Below are 22,642 nucleotides of genomic sequence, written 5' to 3'. Positions count from 1 at the left end.
GGGGGGTGGGAGAGGGGCTATCAAGAAAGAAGGCAGCAACACTTTGCAAGAGAAAAGTAACTAAAAATGGCATTGAGCTTTATTGCTGCAGAGGCTTGGAGATAACAGGATTGTTCTGTGAGTGTTTGCCTGTAAGGTTTTTTTAGGCTGTTTTTAAAGTGGGGCTTTTAAAATATATTAATCTGGCTTCACCATTGCATGTGCTTCACCACAATAATTTCTTTTCTTTCTTCCTTTTTTCCCCTTCTCCTCTGTCATTCATAATGGGGAGGGGATGGGCAATACAGTCCAAATCTTCTTGGAAATAGTCGTGTCAGCATGAACAGATCAGTAACTTCATTGGGATTTACAGTTCATTTTGACTGTGAATGTTTCCAAGCACCAGCATTTGCACAAGGAACACGTGGATATTGGTCTCGACAGTTGTCCTCCAGGTACGCTGCCGTGTTGTTGTGCTGTGAAAGCATCCAAGCCCCAAACTCAAGGTTGTGGCTCAAGGTGTTAGGTGTGCAAGCAGCTTCTTAAAAATGTTCCTGCTCTGGGTGGACTGAGGTCTGAAAGTGTACTGGTTAGTCCTTGCAGAGCTCTGCGCGGCCTGCATTGCTCCGACTCCAAGGGGCCTGCTCACAGCACCTACCCTTAGGGCTTGGCAGTGAGCCTCTGCAGGACCAGGCCATAGCTCCTTGCATGCTAACAGTGCAAATAACCCCCGTGCTACTTCACAGGTCTGTTTCATGCCTCTTTGCATCATAGAATGCTCTCAGGAAATGTGGAAATGCAAAAAGAAACCCTTCTTATAGTGTTACACCTGTCTTAGCTGCAGTCACACGCAGAAAGAGCAGGGCTGTGAGTCCCTGCTCTGGCAGCCTGAGGAGCAGATCCTCCTGCTGCCCCTTTCCAAGCGTCGTGCAGAGATCAGCACTGGCTTGCGCTCTCTACCTACACACCTGACAGACAGACTAGCCCGGCTGGGACAGACAAACACACAGAGACCCCCGATGGGTTTGTGCAGAGAATGGCAGCGCTGGGCGCAGCAAAAGCACCCGCTGCTGCCCAGCGAGGGTGGTTTGTGAGCTGCTTTGGGCAGACAGACTCACTGCAGACACCCACTTCCCATTCTGCAAAGAACTGGGAGCCAGCGAAGCACCAAGGAATACTGTTTTAATGGCCTTTGAGCTCAAAGGTGAGATCCATCAAGGGAAGGATGGAAGTGAGGACAGGGCATAGTGTTTGTGACTGCAGCCTCCCTGTTATTTTGATGAAGGCTTTGCTTTACCATAGCCACAGTAAGAAGGCAGCACGGAGCTCCTAGACACATGTATACGTGCCCCTGCACTTGCAGGCTAATGCTGGAGAGCTCTAGGGTGACACTGATTACTTCCTACCTCCTTTTCCAGTGGGTTTTCCATAAAGGCCAACAGAAGAGGAGGAGGAGGGGAGGAGAGAGGGTGAAAGAGAGTCTGAGTAATCCACTGTGCCTCCCCTGGACTGTGTGCTGCCCGTCTCCAGGGAAATGTATCTGCCCTGTCTCCTCCTTGGGTCAGGAGGGCCTGCCGTCCATTCTCGTCTTCCCTTTGAAGTCCTATTTAGGTTCATGACAAGCTCTAGCAAGGGCTTAACCGCTGGTCCCTTCCTAGAAGAGAGGAAAATGCTGCTGGTGGCTTTAGATGCATCAGGGTTCTCTGACCGGCAGTTCTCCTGCATCTTTTTCTGGGCAAGCCTTGTAATTAACATGCCCTTTTGATTATGGAAGGGTGAGCCAGCTCCTCTGGGGAAATGTGGTGTCCTGGCTGGCTTCCCTGGCCTGCCACCCAGGGGAGCAGTTCCAGCAGGGGAAGGAGAGAGACTTGTGCTCTCATTATTTGCAGGAGTGAGGTATTGATCTTTGTAGGCTAGGCAAGTTTGCATGGGGAAATGGGAACAGTGCATCATTAAAAGAAAAAGAAGGGAAGGGAAGAGAAGGGAAGGGAAGGGAAGGGAAGGGAAGGGAAGGGAAGGGAAGGGAAGGGAAGGGAAAAAGAGAAAGAGAAAAGAAAGGAAAAGAAAAAGAAAAAGAAGAAAAAGGAAAATAAAAATAAAGAGGAAGAAAAAGAAAAAGAGAGAGAAAAAGAGAAAGAAAAAGAAAAAGAAAAACTTTGGGAACTGTTTTGTTAACTTATTTCCCAGCATGTTAAGACTGTTCTCTAAAGCAACTGTACTGACAGGCTAGCAGGGTTCCCCTGTTCATGTCCATCCCTAACCACACAGGAGGGGTTACCTTTGCAGTGCACCTTCTCCTGCCTCCTTAGCCAGCCACAATCTGTCAGTAATATGCACCAAACCTGTGAGCACAAATTGCAGTGGGGAGGCACTGGGGTGTCATGTCCCACTCCTGCCCCTGCCCTCTCTGCACAAAGTCCTGTGGGAGCAGGAGAGGTGCTGGAGGAGCCCCTGCAGTGTGCCAGGGTGTCGGGGTGCAGGGGTGCGTGTCCTGGGCTTCACTCTCATGCCTGGGCACCTGCCTTTGCTGTGCTTGGCTGCAGCCCGTAAAAAGACAGGCTGACTGCAGACAGGAGTGTTTCTTTAGGGATGTGTCAGTTGCTTATTTATGTCATGGTCAACATAGGATAAATACCAAACAAGAGGGCTTCCCCTTTAGCAGATGTAATACCACCTTGGATGTGGCTGAGGGTACCAGTCTCCCCGCTGAAGCACATTCCCTCCTGCCCCACCTGGCCCAGGTATGGCTGCACGGTGCCCTTCTCATTCATCACCCCCCTCCCCCAGACTTCTTCACTTCTCTCATTGGCTTCTGGCCCCAACCCTGACTCTGCATCTCATCCCCTCTCTAGTCTCCTGCCTCACCCAGTCCCTTCCCTCCTGCCCTTAATAATACTCTGGCTCTCTGCTGCAGCAACGAGGAGCAAAGGAATGGCGTTAGGAGGAGCACAGACTTTCCTATCAATGCTGTTGGCATGGACTTGAAGCATCAGTATTTCCATGATAAACAGAACTAGAAAAACACAGACCCTCTCCAGTAGACCCAGCACATTGGCCTCAATCCTGCACCATACCCCCGTGGTAGGAACCGAGCCCTAATCCCCGATGCCGTGTGACAACCCCTTTTTTCCACAAGCCAAGTCCTAAAGGGCTGCAACGGCCCTGGTTGCACAGAGACAGAAATGATTATTCTCTCTTGATGGACCTGCACAGCTCCCTCCTTGTATTTAACTGCAGTCCCAGTGAGCTGGATCAGGAAAGAGACACTTGATAGCCGCTGTTTCCGTGGTTGAAATATTTGTGAAGTTAGCGCATAATCTGAAAGCAGAAGCTAATAAATTATAGGGTGCTAATTGGGGCCGGAGTGGAGCCGTCAATCATATTATCCTAAACACACAGAGACCCTCATAACCTAAAAAGGCAAGAGAGCCTCCAGGAACAGCTCCCAGTTGTCACTAGCCATGACCTCCACTTCAGTGAGAGCACAGGGAGCCAAGGCAGAGAGATTTTCCTGCTAAGAAAATGAGAATCCTGTGTTTAAGAGGGCACTTGTTATTTAGTTTCCTTTACCCTCTTGGGGAGTGCATTTCTCAAGGCACTTTCTTGTTTTGCTTTGCCACTGAACTCGATGCTCTTGCAATTATTTTTTTAAAATGTGTAAATCAGGTAAGAATTTGTAATTTTTATATTTGCAAAGTCCTTAGAATAACCGTCACAAGGTTTTAGTTACAGTCCAACCTTTTCACATGTAAGCCTGTCTTCTTACTGCTCACATTTCTTTCTTTGCCTCCCGTGCCCCAGAAACACGCTGCAGGAGTTGGAGCCAAAGCACAACTGTGCAAACACGACAGCAATAGGGCACTTGCATCTCTGGTCACTTTGTCACCACCTTTTCTTACATTACTTCCATCAAGATCAAGCATTTTACTCATCATAGAAAATGAAGTTGAATCAAAGAATGCCAAAGAAGTTTTTAGCAGCACTTTCCACTAGAAATGAATTTCTTTATGAGGACAGGTAGGCATTGCAGAAATCATTCCCTAGAGAAAAAAATCTAAAAAAAATTAGAAGCTATGCAAATGGGTGTGGAAAACCTGATGGGAGTGGGAAAGCTTGGTTTTGGTGGCAGTATGACTGCTGCATGCAGGCTTGACATCTGAGTTACAGTAAGGTCAAACCCTTTTCCTCATGATGCTTCACCAGGCCCTTAGTAACCACCTAAACTTGGTGCTGAAAGACTACATGATTAAGTGTACTAAGACCTCTAAAGATACTTCCAAATGTGTAATTTTTTCCCTCACTTTTCATGCCTGTATTATTTAATGCCAACCTTGAATGCTGGCAAGTAGAACTAGTGAATACTCTCTTCTCAGCTTGCATCCATGAAGAGAAATGACAGTGTCTAACCAGGTGATGCTGCTTATAAAGCCAAGAGCCTTCTCTGAGTGGGGTAGGCCAGAGGACATGTTTGGGAACTGACTGGTTTATCATGGCCACTAATTTTGCTTTGGTAGATTCATGGAGAATTCATTAAGCAACTCAGATATTAAGGTGTGATACCTCTGTTAAGAAAACAAAGACTATGTCAGCAAACCAAGGAAAGCACAAAGCTGGCAAGGTCCTACTTGAAGAGCACAAGGCTGCACTGTGTTAGTAGGTTTCTGTCCTTGGGCACATGGTGATGTCACAGTGAAGAAACACAAAGATGTGAGAGATTATATCCTCATAAAAGGTTCACTCTGTGAACTGCAGAGTTCTGTCTCTCTTGTTTCTCTGTAAGAGAAAGCTAAATATATTTGTGACTGGAAATTACTGAGAACTTGCACATGATCAGAACTCCTGGAAAGGTGTGAAAATTGGATCCATGAAGAGAAATACATCAGGACATTAATGAGAGTCGTGAGATTTTGGTTCTACACAACGATGCTGGAAGTGGACTGAGTTTCTTGTTGGGAGGATGAAGGGGCCAACTGTAGCTGCTTACTGTGCTGCACAGGACAGCAAAGGCATTTCAGTGGCCTCATCTCCAATGAGCACTGAGTGACTTGCACTGTCAGGGAAGATAGGAGAGGAAAAAAAGGAAAAAAACATTTAAAAAGCAGGAAAAAGAAGATCCAGGTATGTCAACAGCATTGCAGAAAGGGTTGGTATCCAGACAGTGGCTATTTTACAGCTCCGTTCTCACCGTAAAAGATGGAAGGCAGTGAGGAACGTCCTTCAAATGGAAGACGTCATCTGAAGAAGTTAACACGTTATAAAAAAGGTTATTTTATACTGCTGTATCAGTCATGTCACTGGCAATAATGACAATATTTTGGCATCATCACTTGGCTTTGATGCAGTGGGTTTCTGGTTATTTATTAGACTTAAAACATAATGTCAGTTAGAGGTGCCAAGTGTCATTATAAATAGAGCTATGATCGTTTGAAAAATCCACCTGGTATGCAAGCTCCTGCAACTCACTCCAGTGTGTGTGTGTGTGTAAAAAAACCCCTTTGAACGATTAATTAAAAGAAATGAAGGTGAATTAGAACATTTTAGTCATTGATAGACCTGTCAGGGTTATTTTACAGTCATTCTTTTCTGTGAGAACTGTTTTCAGGTCAGTTATAGCTGAATTAAGATCAGCTTTGTGTAGAAAGAAGTAAATTTGAACCCAGGAGAAAGCTTGCCTTCACAGTTATTATTAAATGCATTGTCCTAATCCTGAATCACAGAGGATGGGTTTCACTCAGTTATGGGCAGTAAAGGTATGCTTGAGGACCCAAACCATCATAGGCAGCATGCTGCAGATGTCAAAGAAAGAAAAACTTAACAACTGGAGACATTAGTCAATTCAAATAGATGGTAAAACTTTGATGAAAACAAGGGTGCAGTGGCCCTGTTGTGAGGTTCTTTGTGTCCTTCCATATAAGTGGTGAGGGAACCAAGTTTTGAGGGATCTGGAAGATGTTACTAGTCCTGGTTATCTAAGGTGCCAGGAAAGCTGAGGAACAACAACTTCAGTCTCAGCCCTGGGTGCTGACTTGAGCCTCTCAGATAAGCAAGATTGTGGTGAACTCAGCTCTTGTCTTTCTTGTGCCTGCTGCTTACTAGTTTTTGCAGGTAACAAAGACTGATAGAAAACACTTGTGTTAGCAGTGTAGCTAACCTTTTGACTTTCTTGTGGTTCTTTTAAAGTTCATTGAATCTTAGGATGATACCATTGAATGGCTTACAATAAAGTCTCCCAAAGAAGATGAGACCTGAATGTTAAATACAAAGAAGGCAAATAAATCATCTTAACACCCCATGTCTTTTGCCTTTCATATCTCAAAAAATTCTCTTTTCAAGCTGTAGAAGTTTTCCCTTCAGAGCTCTTGACAGTCATGTTCCCATAGCTCATGTCAAATTGCTGAGCACTCCCTCCGTGGCACATGGGGACAAGCAAGTGAGCCCACTGAAGCCTGGCATATCTCACAGAAGCAGCTGCACCATATACTTCCATAACTTTATCTGTGACCCAGTAAGCACTCAATATTTTTGTCATAAAGGACTTTTGTAGGATCTTGATCACAATCCCAAACCTAAAGCAGGAGGTGTACAGGTTTTGGATAGATCTGATCACCAGTATGTGATGGCTCTGAAGGCCTTGCAAGCAGCCCTGAGAAAGAGAAATGCACTGATGGTCTGGTGTTACTGCCTGTTGTAGACCAAGGGGACTGAAGATAGCAGAGCTGCAATTGATGCCACAGAAAATGCTGCCTTAGTAAATAAGTAACATCTGCCCTGGCCCTTCACATTTACAAAATAATTTACAAACTTTAATTAATCACCAGAGCATTTGTGTTATGTTGTAGTAAATACTATACATAGGTAGCAGTAAATATTTTTCATCTCTTCATATGGATGTCAAGTCTGCAGCTGAGAGATTAAATAAGCCAAGTAAAGCCACATAGTATGTCCATGTCTCTCCAAGCACGGCTCAGAGTTCAGTCATTGCCATTTGAGAGCCCGGCACTAGTGGGTTGTCTGTGGTATCAGATCCTGAAGCATGATCACCATTGTTGCTCAGTGATCTCGCCAAGCGTCTTTGCTGGCATCAAGGAACAGGAAGAGCCTGAGGCAGTAACCATCTCCAACCCAGAAACTCACCTAGGGCATCCCCTGATCCCACACATCCCCAGGGGCAAACGTCTCCTCTCCTCTGGCAGTTTAGAAGCTGTACTGGGTTGGAGTTTATTTCCTTCATAACAGCTTGTCTTGTGCTCTGGTTTAGATTTGTGACCAAAACAGTACTGCTGACACATTAATATTTGGGTTACTGCTGAAACATGCTTGCACAGCATCAAGGTCTTTGGTTCTCACTCTGCTAAACCCCAGTGAATAGACTGGGGCTGCAAAAGGGGTTGTGAGGGGACACAACCAGGCAAATGACTCAAACTGAACAGAGATATTCCACCCTGTATGTCTTATTCAGTAATAAAACAGAGAGGAGGAGGCGTAGGGAGATTATCCATCTTTTGTTCAGGAACTTCCTGGGCATAGGTCTACCTGCCTCAGGCCAAATCTTGAGAAGATAAAGACGTGGAAGCAGTTTCTCCACTGCTGTGCATCAGTGTAGCTTAACATATTTAACCTGATTTGCAGCAGGTGAAGACTGGGGCCATCTGCTTGATAGTAGCCTGAGAATGATGCTGTTGATAAGAAACTTTTGGAAATGCTGGCAGGAACCCCCCATACATTTATGCATACACTTTCTGGTTACTCCCACTCTTGCAGAGGGAATCTTTCCAAGAAAGGTTTCTCCTTGGATTTAAGTGGCTTCCTCTTGTTTACAAGGCAATCCAGAAATAATTCCTCTTGCTACTCACTTTCTCCTCTGTTCGCTTACTAAAGAGTTATCACACCCTAGACTCATTGTCACTGCACACCTGAAATGAGGAAGGTAAACATGCATGTTACTGACTTCACACTTGGGGATGAGTCTCTCAGCAGTACAGCACACAAATGTGAGCACACCCACTTCAACTTGAACCCTTATCTCACATTTAACCTTTCTAATACATCAGGATTCTTTTCTTTCGTAAACAACTATTTCATTTAAATAGCATTATCACCTTTAAACCCATTTACACTTATTTAAACACTTGTAACCTTGAAAGTCAAGACATTTGAACTGGAGGCACTCTTGACTCTTTCCCGTGATATGCCACAGGAGGAGATACCAACTGTTACAGACAAACACAGGCCAGGTATTGCCCATTTCCCTGCCCATGAGATAATGTCTTCAAACGGTCTTTCATTGTCATCACCTTTTATGTGTATGCAAGCCCTACTGCCTCCAAAAGTAGCTACAAAAACTGTCATTAGGGGCTGGATGCTTGAAGGGGAGAGATGTTTTCTGGTAGTAAATAAAAGTTGATGAGTAAAATGTGGATCACCACAAAGAGCTTGAATGAAGAGAGCGTGACATCAATGAGATAGAGAAGGTGAAATGGAAATGTGAGGGTTTAAGAAACTCTTTGCAAGAAGCATCGTGGCTGGGTGCATGTGAGGTAAGTTTGCACACATCAAATTCAGCTTTACTCACTGGAATAGCTGCATCATGCTGTGATAAATCCTCCATTAAAATTAGTCTTGTCTTGCACCACTTACAAAGTGTGGACAAAGCAAGTCTCGCCTTCCCCTCTGTTCTTTCTGTGCCTCTTTGGGTGTCCGTGACTCCTTCAGGACCTCAGGGGTGATAGTTCTGACTGCTGTCAGGCATTAACACTCACCTTGCTCACTAACCTGCTTCACACATGTTGGAGAGGCTCTTGCATGATTCTTTTCAAAGCTGCACCTACATGAAACTGAATCGACCTGGGTTATAGCGTGCCAGATGCAGTCATGAGGCTTGTGAAAGGTGTTGCATGGACAAAATTTTGTCAGGATTGAAAGCTTCTCCTGCTAAGGAAAAAGGTATTTTACAAAGTCCTGTTGGTTTTCAAAACCTTTGCTTTTAGCTCGCTGACTGGGCAGTCCACTTACATGGAATTACACACACACGTGAAGTCATCCAGGTGTGGGATCTTCCTGGTGTTTGAACAGCACATGCTACTGGTTAGTAAATGTTACTCATGTTTAAGTTATTGAAACGGAAGGAATGGCTGTATAATCAATCAGGCAGCACTTGAAGAGGAAGGAAACATTATACAGTATTGATATATTTATCCATCACTTATGGTCTGCTGAGCACAACAAAGTGCTGCAATCATTATTAGCAAGTCTGGCTTTTACACCAATTTGTGGATGAAAAAATAAATATATCATTATAAACTGTTTAAATGGGCTTTGTCATTTGAATCCTAATTCAAAAGCACTCAAATCCTGTTTTGCTTGAGTAAAGCATCCAGAATCCAAATTTCTTGTTCATCTGTGTTGGATCTCCATTCAAGAACCTTTTAAAGCCTGATTTCAGTGGTTGCATCTTAAAAACGTATACATTCTGATATCAGAGAGCCTCTTTATTTTCAGTGTCCCCTATTATGAAATATTTGCATAAAATGAGAGCATGTTTCTAGCTTCCTGACAGCTGTCAGTGAACACCTCTGTACAATTTGCAAACTACTGTTCCTGATGAAATGTTCTGAATAGCTTATTGCCATCTTTTATTCAGTAATGATTTATGCAGCATTTTGTTGTATACTTTGACTTGATCTCCAAACACATCAAGGAAAAGTATCTCACTGCACCCAGTTTGGTAGAAAATAAGGGGGGGGGGGGGGGTAATGAATTCTAAAAAGGGAAGGGAAAAGAAATGTAACACAACAGGACTGTCTAGACTCGCAGATCAATCACTGTGCAGCTTCACATTCAAAATTATAGCAATCATTTGTTTAAATTAAATAGTGAAATAGACCATCCCCAGCAGTGGACAGCCCAGCCACCCTTCTTCAAGTGCTTTCTGACTTGGTGTTCATAAAAATACAGTAAGAATTTACGTTCCAATTTGTAAAATATTGTTTGTGCAGAGTGAAGCTAGATCTCAACTTAATTTTCTTTCCATGAGGGAGTTGGTCCCCTCTTTGAAACAGCACACCAGTACTCCTTTTCTGGAAGGACTGCCCGTGTCAGAGGCTTATGTGATTGCATAAATTTTATCAACACCACAGTAAAATCACTTGCTGTCTGACTGCATGTTTTATTCCTTTATCTCCTGTGAAACACACGAACTGTAACATGTAGAAAATCAAAAGATGTGTAATTATTGTCTTATACTGCTGCACACCATTCGGTAGCTTATGATATCTTCTGGTAGTTAAAAAAGCAGTAGTAGCAAAGCAGTAGTAGCAAAGTAGTAGTGCTTTGGAGAGTTGCTGGGTTTTTTTAAGATGTCTCTGTAAGTATGAAAAGTTGCAGAATATTTTCCTTGGCTTATGTCATCTTTGGTAGAGTTTTTTCTCTTCTTCCCCTCTTTCTTTCAAGCAGCAAGAATCAGACTCTAACAAAACTCATCAGAATTGTTGCTTCCTTGATCTTCGCTGCCTTCTTTGACTAATACCAAATAATTTAAGCCCTCTTGATTCCTTGTTTCCATTAGCGTGGCTGAAAGAATACTGTCTGAATCTGCATGTGGAACTTCACTATCTGCATTGAAAAACACAAAAAAAAGAAAAAGGGAAAGACAACAGCCCAGTGATACAGGTGTAATAGTAGTAGAAAGCAAACAAAATCAGACAGCTGTTGGAGAACATCGGTCTAGTGACCGCATAAAGAGCGACTGATGATTCAGATTCATTTTCTGCTATTGCTTGTGTGGATTAGAGCTTTAAGCAACTCACCTTCAGAAGGCTGGTCATCACTATTCATACCTGTGCAGGCAGTACTACAGTTATGGATATAGGACTTGCTGCTTCTGGTAGTAATGGCAGCAAACATACAGGCAGAGTGATTTTAATCTGTACCTTTGTGTAACCCTGCTGATAACACTGCTAAGGAGTCCTATAACATAGGCAGTTTTTTACCGCCTAGGTAACGACATACTGTCTCTCTAGAGGACTGGCAATATTCTGTTTCCCTAGAAGCTTGAATTTGGCAATCCAGTGTGGGTTTTTTTTCCATTTCTAAAATCTTTCTAGTTTTCCCCTAATCTGGCACTGAAATCCATCGCAGGGGATCCACGGACAGTATAAAAAACATTAACTAAAGGCTCAAGTTGTAATTGTTGCTGGGGTGGGTGGCTTTCTTCATTTATTTCTGTAACACGTGCCTTCTTTTATTACACACCCCCTCCTCATTTTACTTCACAACTGGAAAATTAAGCACGTGACGTTGGGGCTTATCTGCTGAAAAGAATCGCAAGCATTGCGCCGTCGCACTGCAGGGCAGCGTGTGTTTTATGATGTCACTCTAGTGGCTCCGTTCCCCAAGCTACAGTCAGAGGACTGTTCCGCATGCTAGAAGTCCGTTAGGAGAGATTATCAGGGTAAAGTCTGAAGGATAACTTTGATTTTAGAAGCCTGTTAGCAAGATGGGGAGTGGGGCATGGAGCAAACTGCGGTCACATACCACGGTGACTGATGGCTATGAGAAATAATTTGATCCTCACTTTGTCAGTTCAGGACTATTATGGCAATATTTAGTAATTCTATCCTGATTAAGGCTTCGCCAACCAGCCCAGCTCTTCTTTGGTTTTGGTTTTTGTTTAATAAAGCTTTTAATGGGAACCCCCAGGGCCAAGTTGCTTTGGAAAAAGGCGCGGTGGCAAACGCTGAGGGCGTGTTGGCAGCAAACTCTTAAGAGAGAAACCTTAAAATAAGGACCCAAGTAAAACTGGGTATTTACAGACCAGACATATGCCGGCTGACCTGCCTAAGTATAGAACACTAGAGGAGCATTCAGATTTGTTTCCTGTATAAGTATCTGGAACTGATGAGGTGATGTTTACACAAATGTGCGTATGAGGTCACCGAGATATTTTTACCAGATATATAGATACATTACTAATTCTTTCCCCAACAGGTCTGAAGAACTACAGAATATATAAAATATTATAATCCCTTTCCCGCCTATGCAGCACTGTATTTCTCATTATAGAGAAAAAGCTAAAAAAAACCCCCACCCCAAACAACAAACCACCTTGCCTTGGTTTTACTTTTTGAACTTTAGGAACAAAATAAGAAAGAAAGACTACTTTTGCAGAATATTCTTATCCTATCCAAAGATGGAGGAAGAATAGAATGTCCATAACCTTTCCTCTATGACATGACACAAACTACATCACTACTTTCCCAATGAGATTTTTCACTACAAGTGCCCTTGCCTTTACTGCTGTGTCACCTCTTGGTGCAGTGTTTGTCACCTATGAAAGCTTAGCACCATTCTGCTGTACAAGCCAAATAATCTATGCAAAGATGTCAAGTTATGTAGTATGATGCTTGCCCCTAATGGTAGTCAGCAAAGCAAGCAAACAATTTTTGCTCCCTTAGCTATATGATGGATGGAGATGGAAGATACTGAAATTGAGCAACTGAGGAAAAAAATTGTTATATGTTGTGAAATTCGCCCAGAAATGTGAGGGCTAGAAGCATCACCAACACTGTTGGAAGCCATAAGCCAATGCAAAAGAGTCTAAGAAATCTGTGGAAGTCCCTTCTGAAAAATGTTGAGAATTTGAAGGAAGATAGAAGCAGGAGTGGGGAGACAGGTCAGTATATTAGTGAGATATCATTCTTTTCTTTTCAGTTTTAACATTGCTAAAATTAGTTGATTGATGTATAGTCATGCTGGGTTATACGTGAGTAAATGCAGGATAAACCATGTGATGTGATCCCCTCAGATTTCACAAGCCAAGCCTGGCTGAGCCAACAAAACACCCCGAGAGGAGGCGTCCAAGGAACACCTTCATGGAATTTGAAGCCGTGCTGGGCAGTCAGCTCCAAACGCTTAAATCCTGAGGGGTTGTCCACACTGTGGACTGCGCCATAGTGTAGAGTTACCCATGCTCACTTTAAACAACCTACTTCAGGGCATGATACAGCCTAGGTCTGGCACCCCAGGGCTTTGTAGAGGCTGAGAAGTTCTCTGCAGGTTCCCACTGAGCTCTCTATTCTCTCAAGTAGACTCCTTCCAATGAGTACCTGGCATTTTCAAAGCTCAGCACCCTGTTTGTACAGATACCTGTCTCAGGTCCTAAGTGCTTGTAACTTTGACCTTCTTGCTGGACACGTTTCCTAGTAGTGATGTGCTTAAAGCACAACATGGGAGCCAAACTGCAGGTAAATTAATTACAATGCTCCTCTCCAGGAGGGATGGAGTTTGCTTGCTTAGCCTCCTCTGAGGAGACTGGTCCTAACTTGATAAAATCTGTGCTTTCCGCTTCCCAATCTCAGCATCTCAGTCAGGGCTTCCTGCCACAGGGCAGCCCCAGTGCCGAGCTGGGTCACATATCCTGTCTTGCTATCACGGAGTGTTTTCTCCTTGCCTACACAGTAGGCTGTGTGGGCTCACAACATGTTTTGAAGTCCTGCCTGGAAGGGTGCAAATTTTTGTGATGTCTTGATAAGCAGATGTTTTTATGGTGTTTAAGTTCAGAAGGTGACAACGTATCATAAGAAAAAACAAATGTAATGAGAAAAGCTGATTGGTAGAGACAGAACAAACTGGTCTCAAGGTGCTGATCTTCTGTTACAGCTATTTCAGGGCCAGATCCTCAGCTAGCACAAATTAACAAAGCTCCATGGAAACCAGTGGGATGCCGCTGATTTACACCAGCTAAGCAGCCAGCCTGAGACATGACTAATTCTGGGTAACATAATCCCATATGATGCCTAGCACCTTCAATATGGTAAAGTATTTAGAAGTGCAGCAGGTTCCCATTAATTGCTTTTCCCCATTAATATCCTCTTGCTTTTCTCATGCATACTCTGCTCTTTGTCCCTGCCACACAATTATACATGGCAGTAAACGTGGCTGACTTACTGGCATGGTTGAAAGATGTACCCTGCAGTGAACACATTCAAAAGAAGCACTTGATGGCATACCTTTGTCAAGGGCAAAAGAAGTGGCTATTGAACCCTGACTTTTCCACCTCAGCTATGTTGGTCAGCTCTAGGAGGTAGTTCCTGTGTAAAGGAGTATTTTCCTGATACCTGCTGGCCACCTGGAACTGGAGGTGCTGTGTTTCAGTGTCTGCACATTGCCAGTAAGAATATAAATAGAACCAATATATATCCGTTTTAATACTCCACTCTGTATTATATGTCAGTGGAGATATATCTGTGTTTCCTGTCTAATGAAGCATATGATCTTGCATGGTTTGAGGGTGACTCACCAAGCTTTGCTACTCTGTCAGACACCAAAGGTGCTAAAAGTGAGAATTTTGTTCATTGTGCATTTCCACTGCACTACACTGCTCGAAGCACTGACTGACTGACTGCCTTTCTTAAATAGATTTTTCAGAGACCCGTGGGCTGAATCCCCTGTGTGCAAGAAGGTGTCTTGAGTAATGCAGGTATAAACCTGTTTATTATCTTGTTTGTTATCATTTATAATATAAGAACACAAAAAAAGGCCAGCTCTGCATTTTCTGCAACTGACAAGGCTATTTAAATTGGAAAGCACCCCCATTCTCTGGGTCACAAAGAAGATTCATTTTACTAAGTTTTAGTCTCCCAGATCTTTACATGTCCAGCTGAAGCTCCTTGCCTAGGCTGCCTCTACAGCCACTGGCAAGGGAAAGGAGGAATGAGTTGATTTGTGGACATGCTCATTTCACATCCCTACCTTGACTCAGTAACAACCCCTGAACATTTCTACACCTCTCTGGTTACTGTCAAACAACCTACACAGCGTAAACGCAGTGTCTAAGTTTTAGTTGCTTCTATCTATACACCCATACTACACAAATGTCACCTCTTATAACATCATGCCATCTGATTTTTTTCCCCTCACAGCAAGGCTAAGTATTAGCATGACTTTCCTTGCAGTATCATATGGCTCATGTGTGCTCTCTGGAATCAACAGCACTTGTCTAGGGGACAAATAAGAAATGATCATGCCTCCAAGTCCCCCTTTCCCTGCAGTGTTGTAACCCCTCACTGTTTTGGAAGAAGCCTTTTCTCTGACCTCTGCTGGCTTTGGGTCAGCCACTCACTAAGCTAAGTGGGGAGGAGGATTACTGAATTTCAGAAAAATACAAAGGAGACCAGATACAGGGTTTTTAAAATGTCTCTTATCACCACATCTGCTTTAAAGCAGCTTCCGTTTGTCCAAGTGATTACTTTACATTCAGGGAGGGGTACAAAATAGTTTTTAGAAGGCAGCTGGTTTTAGGAAAATAAACCAATGATGGGGAATGGCAAAGCAGTACTTCTTGGCCAGCAGAGAGGACCAACGTGTAATTAATGGTGAAGTAGATGATTCCAGATTTTAAATCTTCTCAGTGCAAAGTTTTGCAAAGAGATTTTTTTAAAAAAGAAAAAAAAGAAAAAAGGAAGATGTTAGATTTTTAGCAAGTACCTTAATTGCTGAAAACATTACATACACTAAGTGACTACCTTTGGAAAGAAAGGTGAAAAAATGAAACGTTGCAAAATTCTAACTGGTTTTTAATTCCCATATTTTTCATGATCGTGAACATTCTGCATCCATTCACCCACACTTGTGATCTGTGGGTCATACTTCCCACAATTTCCAGCTTAGGGATTTCAAGACAATGTTTTGGGGGGCCAAACATGCTTCCTTTTAGTCTTTAGTCCCTCCAACTGCCCTGCATGTCCTCTTGCCAGAGAAGTCACTTCCAGCGGTAGGAGCGTGGTGGCCCAACACAGCTTCTGAGCAACTAGACATTTTTTTTCCTTATGGGTTCAAAAGGGATTGTGGAGAGCAGCCCTGATAAGAATAGTCCTCCTGGGTCATAAAGGCAAGGAGCTGCTCCAGCTGCTTAATGCCCAGTTGTCTGATGTCGGCAAAGATGTTTGCCAACACAAACAGGTGTTTCCACCCTTAAAGAGACCTGAAAAATATAGTGCTGTCTTGTATGTGCAAATGTAAAAAGTTCTGTCTGAAAATAGATGGACTAGTTATTTTTACAGCAATGCAGGGCCATCCTGTTAGCATGCTGATTCAGGACATTTCCTTTGTACTTCTCGAAACTGGGCAAAGAACAGCCTAGAATGGGAATTCTGGTGGTGGGGCCTCTGCTCAAACAATTTCCATTGGATTCAAAACCCACTGGTGTCGTAGTCCTCCAGCTGGATAGTGCTTCTCTCGCTCAAAAAAAAGGTTGTGAATGCTATTTAATGCCTGTGATCAATGTCCTGGGAAAGCCTGTTAAGAGCAATGAGGCAAAACTCTAAGTTGGTGAACCCCATTCCCAGCCCTGGGTTTGCTTCCCTCCTTTCCAAAACAGCAGTGCCAGGAGCTGCTGGTATTGCTCAGGCATATTTATGGCTACTTGATGCCTCCCTTTAGAAGGGTGACCCTTGCAATAACAAAGTGGACGTCCCTTTTACTGTCCCCACACGATCCTGTTAGTGAGCTGTCCAGACCACGAACACACTGCATTAGTTCCCCCACACTTGCAATCTGGGAGTCATACTGCACCAGCATTCATCCTGTTGAGAAAATCTAACATTTTCCCACCTGTGAAATAGGACCAATAGCACATATGGACCTGCTAAAGGTGTGGTGACCTACAACTAGGTAAGGCTAAACAGAATTTGGAAGATGTATGATTCCATGTAGGGCTACAAAGTAGCATGGTTATTTTGAGGCTTGTCACTTCACTTTGCTTGACATTTGGCTCTTTCTTTTGGAACCAAATCTCCTGGTGAGAGCAAGGATTTCTTGGCAGGAGGCTGATGGCAGGAGTTTCATTACACACAAAGGCCAACAACATTTTTGGAAAATGTTGTCCAGGACAATCCATCATGGAACAGTCTTTTGGATTATTTGTTTTGGCTGGCATCTTTCTACTATTACTACAAACATAAGAGGTACTTCACTTAGTCCCAGCTAAAAATGAATGCAATTTTTTAAAAAAGCTTACTTATTATACAGTGTTTTATGAATCACACACTGAGACATATTCCATAACCCCAAACTGTGCATGAGAGGGTCGTAATGGATCACACAGTCTAGAAGCTCAACTAGAACCCTGGCTGGAGAGCTCCCTGGAGAAGCAGGACCTGAGGGTGTCAGTAAACAGCTGGCTGAACATGAGCAGCTGGTGTGTCCAGGTGCCCAAGAAGGCCAACAGCATACTGGCCTGTATCAGGAAGAGTGTAACCAGCAGGACTAGGAAAGTGATTTGTTCCACTGAACTCAGCTCTGATGAGGCTGTATCTTGAATACTGTGTTCAGTTTTGGGCCCCTCACTACAGGAAGGATGTTGAGATGCTTGAGTGCATCCAGAGGAGGGTGATGAAGCTGGTGAAGGGTCTGGAGCACAAGTCCTGTGAGGAATGGCTGAGGGAGCTGGAGCTTTTTAGTCTTGACAAAAGGAGTCTGAGGGGAGACCTTATCGCTCTCTACAGCTACCTGCAAGGTAGTTGCAGAGATGTTGGGGTTGGTCTCTTCTCTCTAGTGACAAGTGATAGGATGATAAGGAATAGCTTGAAATTGCACCAGAGGAGATTTAGGGTAGATATCAGGAAGAATTGGAATAGGCTGCCCAGAGAGGTGGTGGAGTCACCATCCCTGGAGGTATTTAAAAGGCATGTAGATGAAGTCCTTAAGGACATGATCTAGAGATGGACTAGGCAGGGTTAGGCTGTGGTTGGAGTCGATGATCAAAAGGGTCTCTTCCAACCCAGTTGATTCTATAATTCTTGCTTTCATCAGTCACCTTTCTTGAGCCCATGTATCACTGAACTTTGCTACACAAGATTTACAGCACAGGCAGGAAAAGTGCTGAATTAATTTAAGGCTGGAGAGCTACAGAAAACTGACATGCATGTGTCCCTGATCAGACTGTCCAGCAACATGAAGACACTGCCAGGACTCTAGGCCTTCAGTCAAGTACTCAGCATAACATTTGTTACAGTGTCCCTGCCCACAGCAAGGAGGTTGGAACTAGATGGTCTTTAAGGTCCCTTCCAACCCAAACCTGTTCTGTGATTCTGTGATTTGAATGGGCTTACAAAGAGTACTTGGGGAAAGAGGGAGGTAACCCACAGGTGAACTATGAATATACAGGGAGATAAGTATGTGCTTTATAAAGAGCTCATCAAGTGTTTAGTCTTTTAAAACACATTTAAATGAAAGCCTGATATGTAGATGAATAAAATTCAAGCAATACTGTCTCCTGATGGGCATTTCCTATAGGAAAATCACCAAATGAGCCTGAGGAGAAGTTAAGGAGGAGTGTGAAAACTTTGAATGGAAGCATGAAAACTGTTGCTTTGCTTTCCCACCCCAGTGCAGATCCAGCAGCAGGTCAGTGGCAACAACAGCTGGGCAGAGCCAATGGAAAGGGAAGAATGGGGGGATGCCACAAGAGGGACCAGGACAGCTGGTGGGGAAAAGGGTAAGGCTCAGGGAGAGAGTGTGCCAAGCAAAACAGGCTGGCTCTGGGAGCCATTGCCAAAGCTCTGTCTGCACTGAATCGCCCTGCTTACTACAGTGGGATTTACATAACCATTGTTACACTTTGTGCATGCCATAAGTTTTTGTGGCCGGTACCATGTGTTGTATGAGTGGTTTGAGTGAGAGTTTTGAGTGAACAGGACGCAGTGTGACTGCAAAGTGAGTGCTGAGTCCTGATCCACGGGTCCGTGTCTCCATGAGGAGAGCGGCTGGAGATGGACAAAGCGAATGGAAAATTTAAACTGTGTAAGTGAAATGAGTTTTGAACCAGTTGTTGTTTTCTGGTGCTCTGTATATGGATCTAAGGATCTTTTTGTGTGTGTGTAAACTGCTGTTTGCATGTTTTGTATGTAAGCAGGAGGTTATGGTGCAATTTGGAAGCAATTTTTAGTGTGATTAATGTGAGGAAGACCGGTCTGATTGGGATGGGGTTTTAGGTTCGGGCCAGCTTGAGCAGGTGGCTTGTGGAGACTTGAAAAGTGAAAAATCAGTGGTGTATGGGAGGAGAACCTTTCGAGAGCTTTTGGGTCTCCCGATCAGGGGCAGGAAAGGGTCTTTGCCCGTTTTGTGACCAGTGTGGTTTGTGTATGATATTGCCCCTTTGAGTTTTGTAACGTAAGCTGTGTAACTATGGTGTGACCTCCTGAGAGTGAATAGGGGATGTTTGGATACTAAGGTGTGGCCCTCTCAGGATATTGCCCCTTTGAGTTGTATAGGATGGCCGCCCCTAAGGCAGTCAGGGATAGATCAGTTGTACAATCTTCTTGAGATGCACTGATCTCATCCCTCACCCCAGGGACAGGATTAGGCAAAAAACTGCTGCTTCCACTGAATTACTTGGGCTGGCTGAATCAGTGCAAAAGGCTGTGTGTATTCAAGCCATGTATGAGCACTGGAGGCAGGGCATTCCCCTTGCCACTCCAGTAGACCCAGTCCACCTTAAACCACTGATTAGGGGGTCTCCCTGACGCCTTGAAAATCTATGTGCAAAGCCTAAAGGAAAAGATTGTGCAAGCAATTGATCATAATACTCGCCACCCCAACCAGCAGCAACAGCCTGTTTTAACATGGGGGGAACTATTACAAGAAATCGTTATTTATGGCAGAAAGATGGGATGGTTAGAGGAGAGTTCAAATTCCCAGCGCTGGGTTTTTCAAGAAGAATCCCCACTCCCCTGGACAAACCAATCCTGGGCAGATCTGTGGGGAAAGGCATTAGCACTAGGGATACCCCGCCCAGCCCTAAATGGGCAATCCACAGAGATTATTCCCACACTGATAAACTTGGTGAAGCGGCCAATTAGCAAGGCTATGGGAATTTCCTGATACCACCAAAACACAGGAGGGTAAATGTTCTGTGAGTGCCAGTCTTTACTCAGGCTTGAGGAAGGATTTGATGGATTTAAACTAGGAAGCATGGGGGGAATTTCAGGCTGACCCACTTGCATAATATCCACTTTAGAATGGCCTGACCAGCACACCAACCCACATGTTATGTTAACTGCTGGTGCCAGGCACAGACCTGTAAATTTCATAATTGATACAGGAGCTCAAATAAGTTTTATCACCAAAGAAAAATAAAAACAAAATTAAAAACAACCTAGCCAAAAGGTTAGGACTGACCCCTACCCAGGAGAAAATGAATGTAATAGGAGTAACTCTTGTCCCTGAAACCAGACCAATTAGTAATGTGTGTTTGGCTTCCAGGGGAAAACCGAATGTCTAAGATAAATGTCATTGGTCCATGACCTAATTAATACACTAGGATTTGATGTCCTAGCAAACCAAGTCTGGAAACTACCTAACGGAACAGTGTGGAGCTGTGTGAGGTTCCCGTACTTGAGACAGCTGTTAAGTCACCTCCTTCCAGAATAACAAATGTTAATCAATATCCCTTAGCATCTGCTGCTAAGGAGGAGATCATAGAATCATAGAATCATAGATCACAGAGGTGATCAAAGACTTGAAGACCTGTGATACTTCAACCAGAGCCCAGTCACCCTGTAAGAACCCGGTGTGGTCAGTATACACACTAGACAGTTGGGGACAGCTGGCAGTGGCCCACAGGGAATGGGACAACACAGTGCCACCCACAGCCTCTGATCCTGACACTGCTGAACCAGTCAGCCAAAACCAAGCTAAACATGAGGGATGTCCACTCTGGGTTTTAAGGTTATGTTTCCTCTTTGAGAGGAGGATAAACATCAGTCTGTGTTCACTTGGGAGGGAGTACAATATACCTTCAACCAACTTCCCCAAGGATGCAAGCACTCCCCTGCCATTGCCAACAATGCACTGCCAAGAATATTGAAGGAAAATTATATCCTAAAATGTGGATTACACCAGATTTCTAACCAATTCACTGCTGAGCATATGCACATTCTAACAGGTCTCTTCTCTTTTGATTACAGGACTGCTCCAGTAGGAAAAAGGGACAGCTGAGAAGACATGGGGTGTAGACCTCATAGGTATCAATCTGAAATATGAACTGTGCCTGGAAGGAATTGAAGAGATACTCAAACCTGAAGCGCAGACTGGGAGTTTTGGTCCTCTGGTCTTAGTTTTGTCTGTCTGTCTGTCTGTCTGTGTGTTTGTTTCAATAGGAGTAATTGTTTGTAACTCAAGTTTTAACAATAAGCGCTGCATCGTGACTGTAATTTTAAAAATCTTTGCAATAATAACTGCCAGTTCTATAACCATAGGCATAAGCAGACAATCTAATATATGGAATAGACAGCCTCAAGCTTTTGAACATGTCAATGGTTCTCCAATTGTAAATCACAGTGAACCAGACAATGAGATCTATAAAATGATACAAGGTTTTGCTTGTATGCTTAATGTTTCTCATGTTTGCTTCTTGTTCTGGCCCTGCCAGATGTTTCCGTATTTAGATGATTAGAACCACAGTTGCAGAGACAACTTCAAATTTAGGATCTTTTTTTCTTTTTTAATTCCTGTCTTCACAACCTCGATAATGTTTTTATATAACATGGCTTTGTTGTGTCTCATGTCTTAAGTGTATCTTCCCTAACATCACCTAGTTTTATTCGTTCACAGAGTGCAGAGCACAGGCATGATGTGACTCCTGGCTGGACCTGTCACAGTTCAAGCTGCATTACTTAGGTACCTAATTTATGCCTCTCTTTCAGGCAACTATTGAATCAGTACTCCTAAAGTAAGTGCTTAACCACCATGTGTAGCTGATGGAAAGGGAGTAGATGCTTTTGAAACTGGAACAGATTTCCACCCAGAAGCCTTCTAAAGCTCTCCTAGCTGTACAAGGAATGTGAGCGTTTACTTTAGTGGAACAGACTCAGGAAGTATCAAAAATTTAGATGCAAGCTGGATGTCCCTGTGAGGCAGGCTCATTTACAACCTCATAGGAGTCTTTTTGCTTGGTAACTTTATATATGCTTTACCTAATGTATTGTACCTAATGGCACCTAACGAATCTTTACAAGTTCATTATGAGAGCAGTAAATCTTTGCTGTTCCAAATTTACAGACAGAGAATTTAAGGCAGTGACAAATACAATGAAAAGAACTGCCAAATCCCACGTTGTTTATGGAGAAGAGGCCATGGGGACAGCAAGTGCTAGTCCACTCACCTTCAAAAGCCTGGTTGATGACTCCAGTTGCTGTCTCTTCGTCTTCAAGGTAGTGGATGAAGGACAGTGGAGAGTGTCTTATCTCTTGCAGTTTATCCTGAACCTGAGAGAAAGTAGGCCTGTTGTGAGGTTCTTGAGCCCAGCATCTTGTCATTAAATTGCATCTGGAAAAGAAATAAATAAAATGCAAACATTAAAGATAATAGAACTGTTCATTTCAACACTTACTTTTAAATTATGTGGGAAGCAAATTTGGCCTAGATTTTCAACTTTTGAAAACTTTATGTTGTACAAAGATTATCATCTGCTGCTGAGGGAAGGAGAAGGAAATCAAACATCAGTTGGTAGAAATACTATGAATGCTCTTAACTTTTCAAAGATGGGTATTTTTGAGATTGGGAGCAGCTATAACGTTAAAAAAAACCCCAAACCAACAAAAAACCAAAGAAAATACAAACCAACTGAAAAGTACATTTGCCATCAATATCTAGTCTCATTGAATAA

At 43.4% G+C, this 22,642-nt stretch overlaps 2 protein-coding genes across 2 annotated transcripts in view; one reads left to right on the top strand and one right to left on the bottom strand.

Annotated features, from left to right (window-relative positions):
• The window catches only part of LOC311189926 (discoidin, CUB and LCCL domain-containing protein 1-like), a gene marked incomplete at both ends in the record, with an annotated part of 162,816 nt that overhangs the window by 7,952 nt on the left and 132,222 nt on the right, over positions 1 to 22,642 (top strand). The window lies entirely within an intron of this gene.
• Positions 10,445 to 22,642, bottom strand: part of ROS1 (ROS proto-oncogene 1, receptor tyrosine kinase) — a gene marked incomplete at both ends in the record, with an annotated part of 76,069 nt that continues 63,871 nt past the window's right edge. The window contains 2 exons of the mRNA XM_084261673.1: positions 10,445 to 10,590; positions 22,139 to 22,302. Coding sequence (XP_084117799.1) covers positions 10,445 to 10,590; positions 22,139 to 22,302 — 310 coding nt within the window. The remainder of the gene's footprint in view (positions 10,591 to 22,138; positions 22,303 to 22,642) is intronic.

The sequence above is a fragment of the Gallinula chloropus genome (genome assembly GCF_964237585.1).
Source record: "Gallinula chloropus genome assembly, chromosome: 3".
NCBI lineage: Eukaryota > Metazoa > Chordata > Aves > Gruiformes > Rallidae > Gallinula > Gallinula chloropus.
This window is presented reverse-complemented; position numbering and strand designations above follow the sequence as displayed.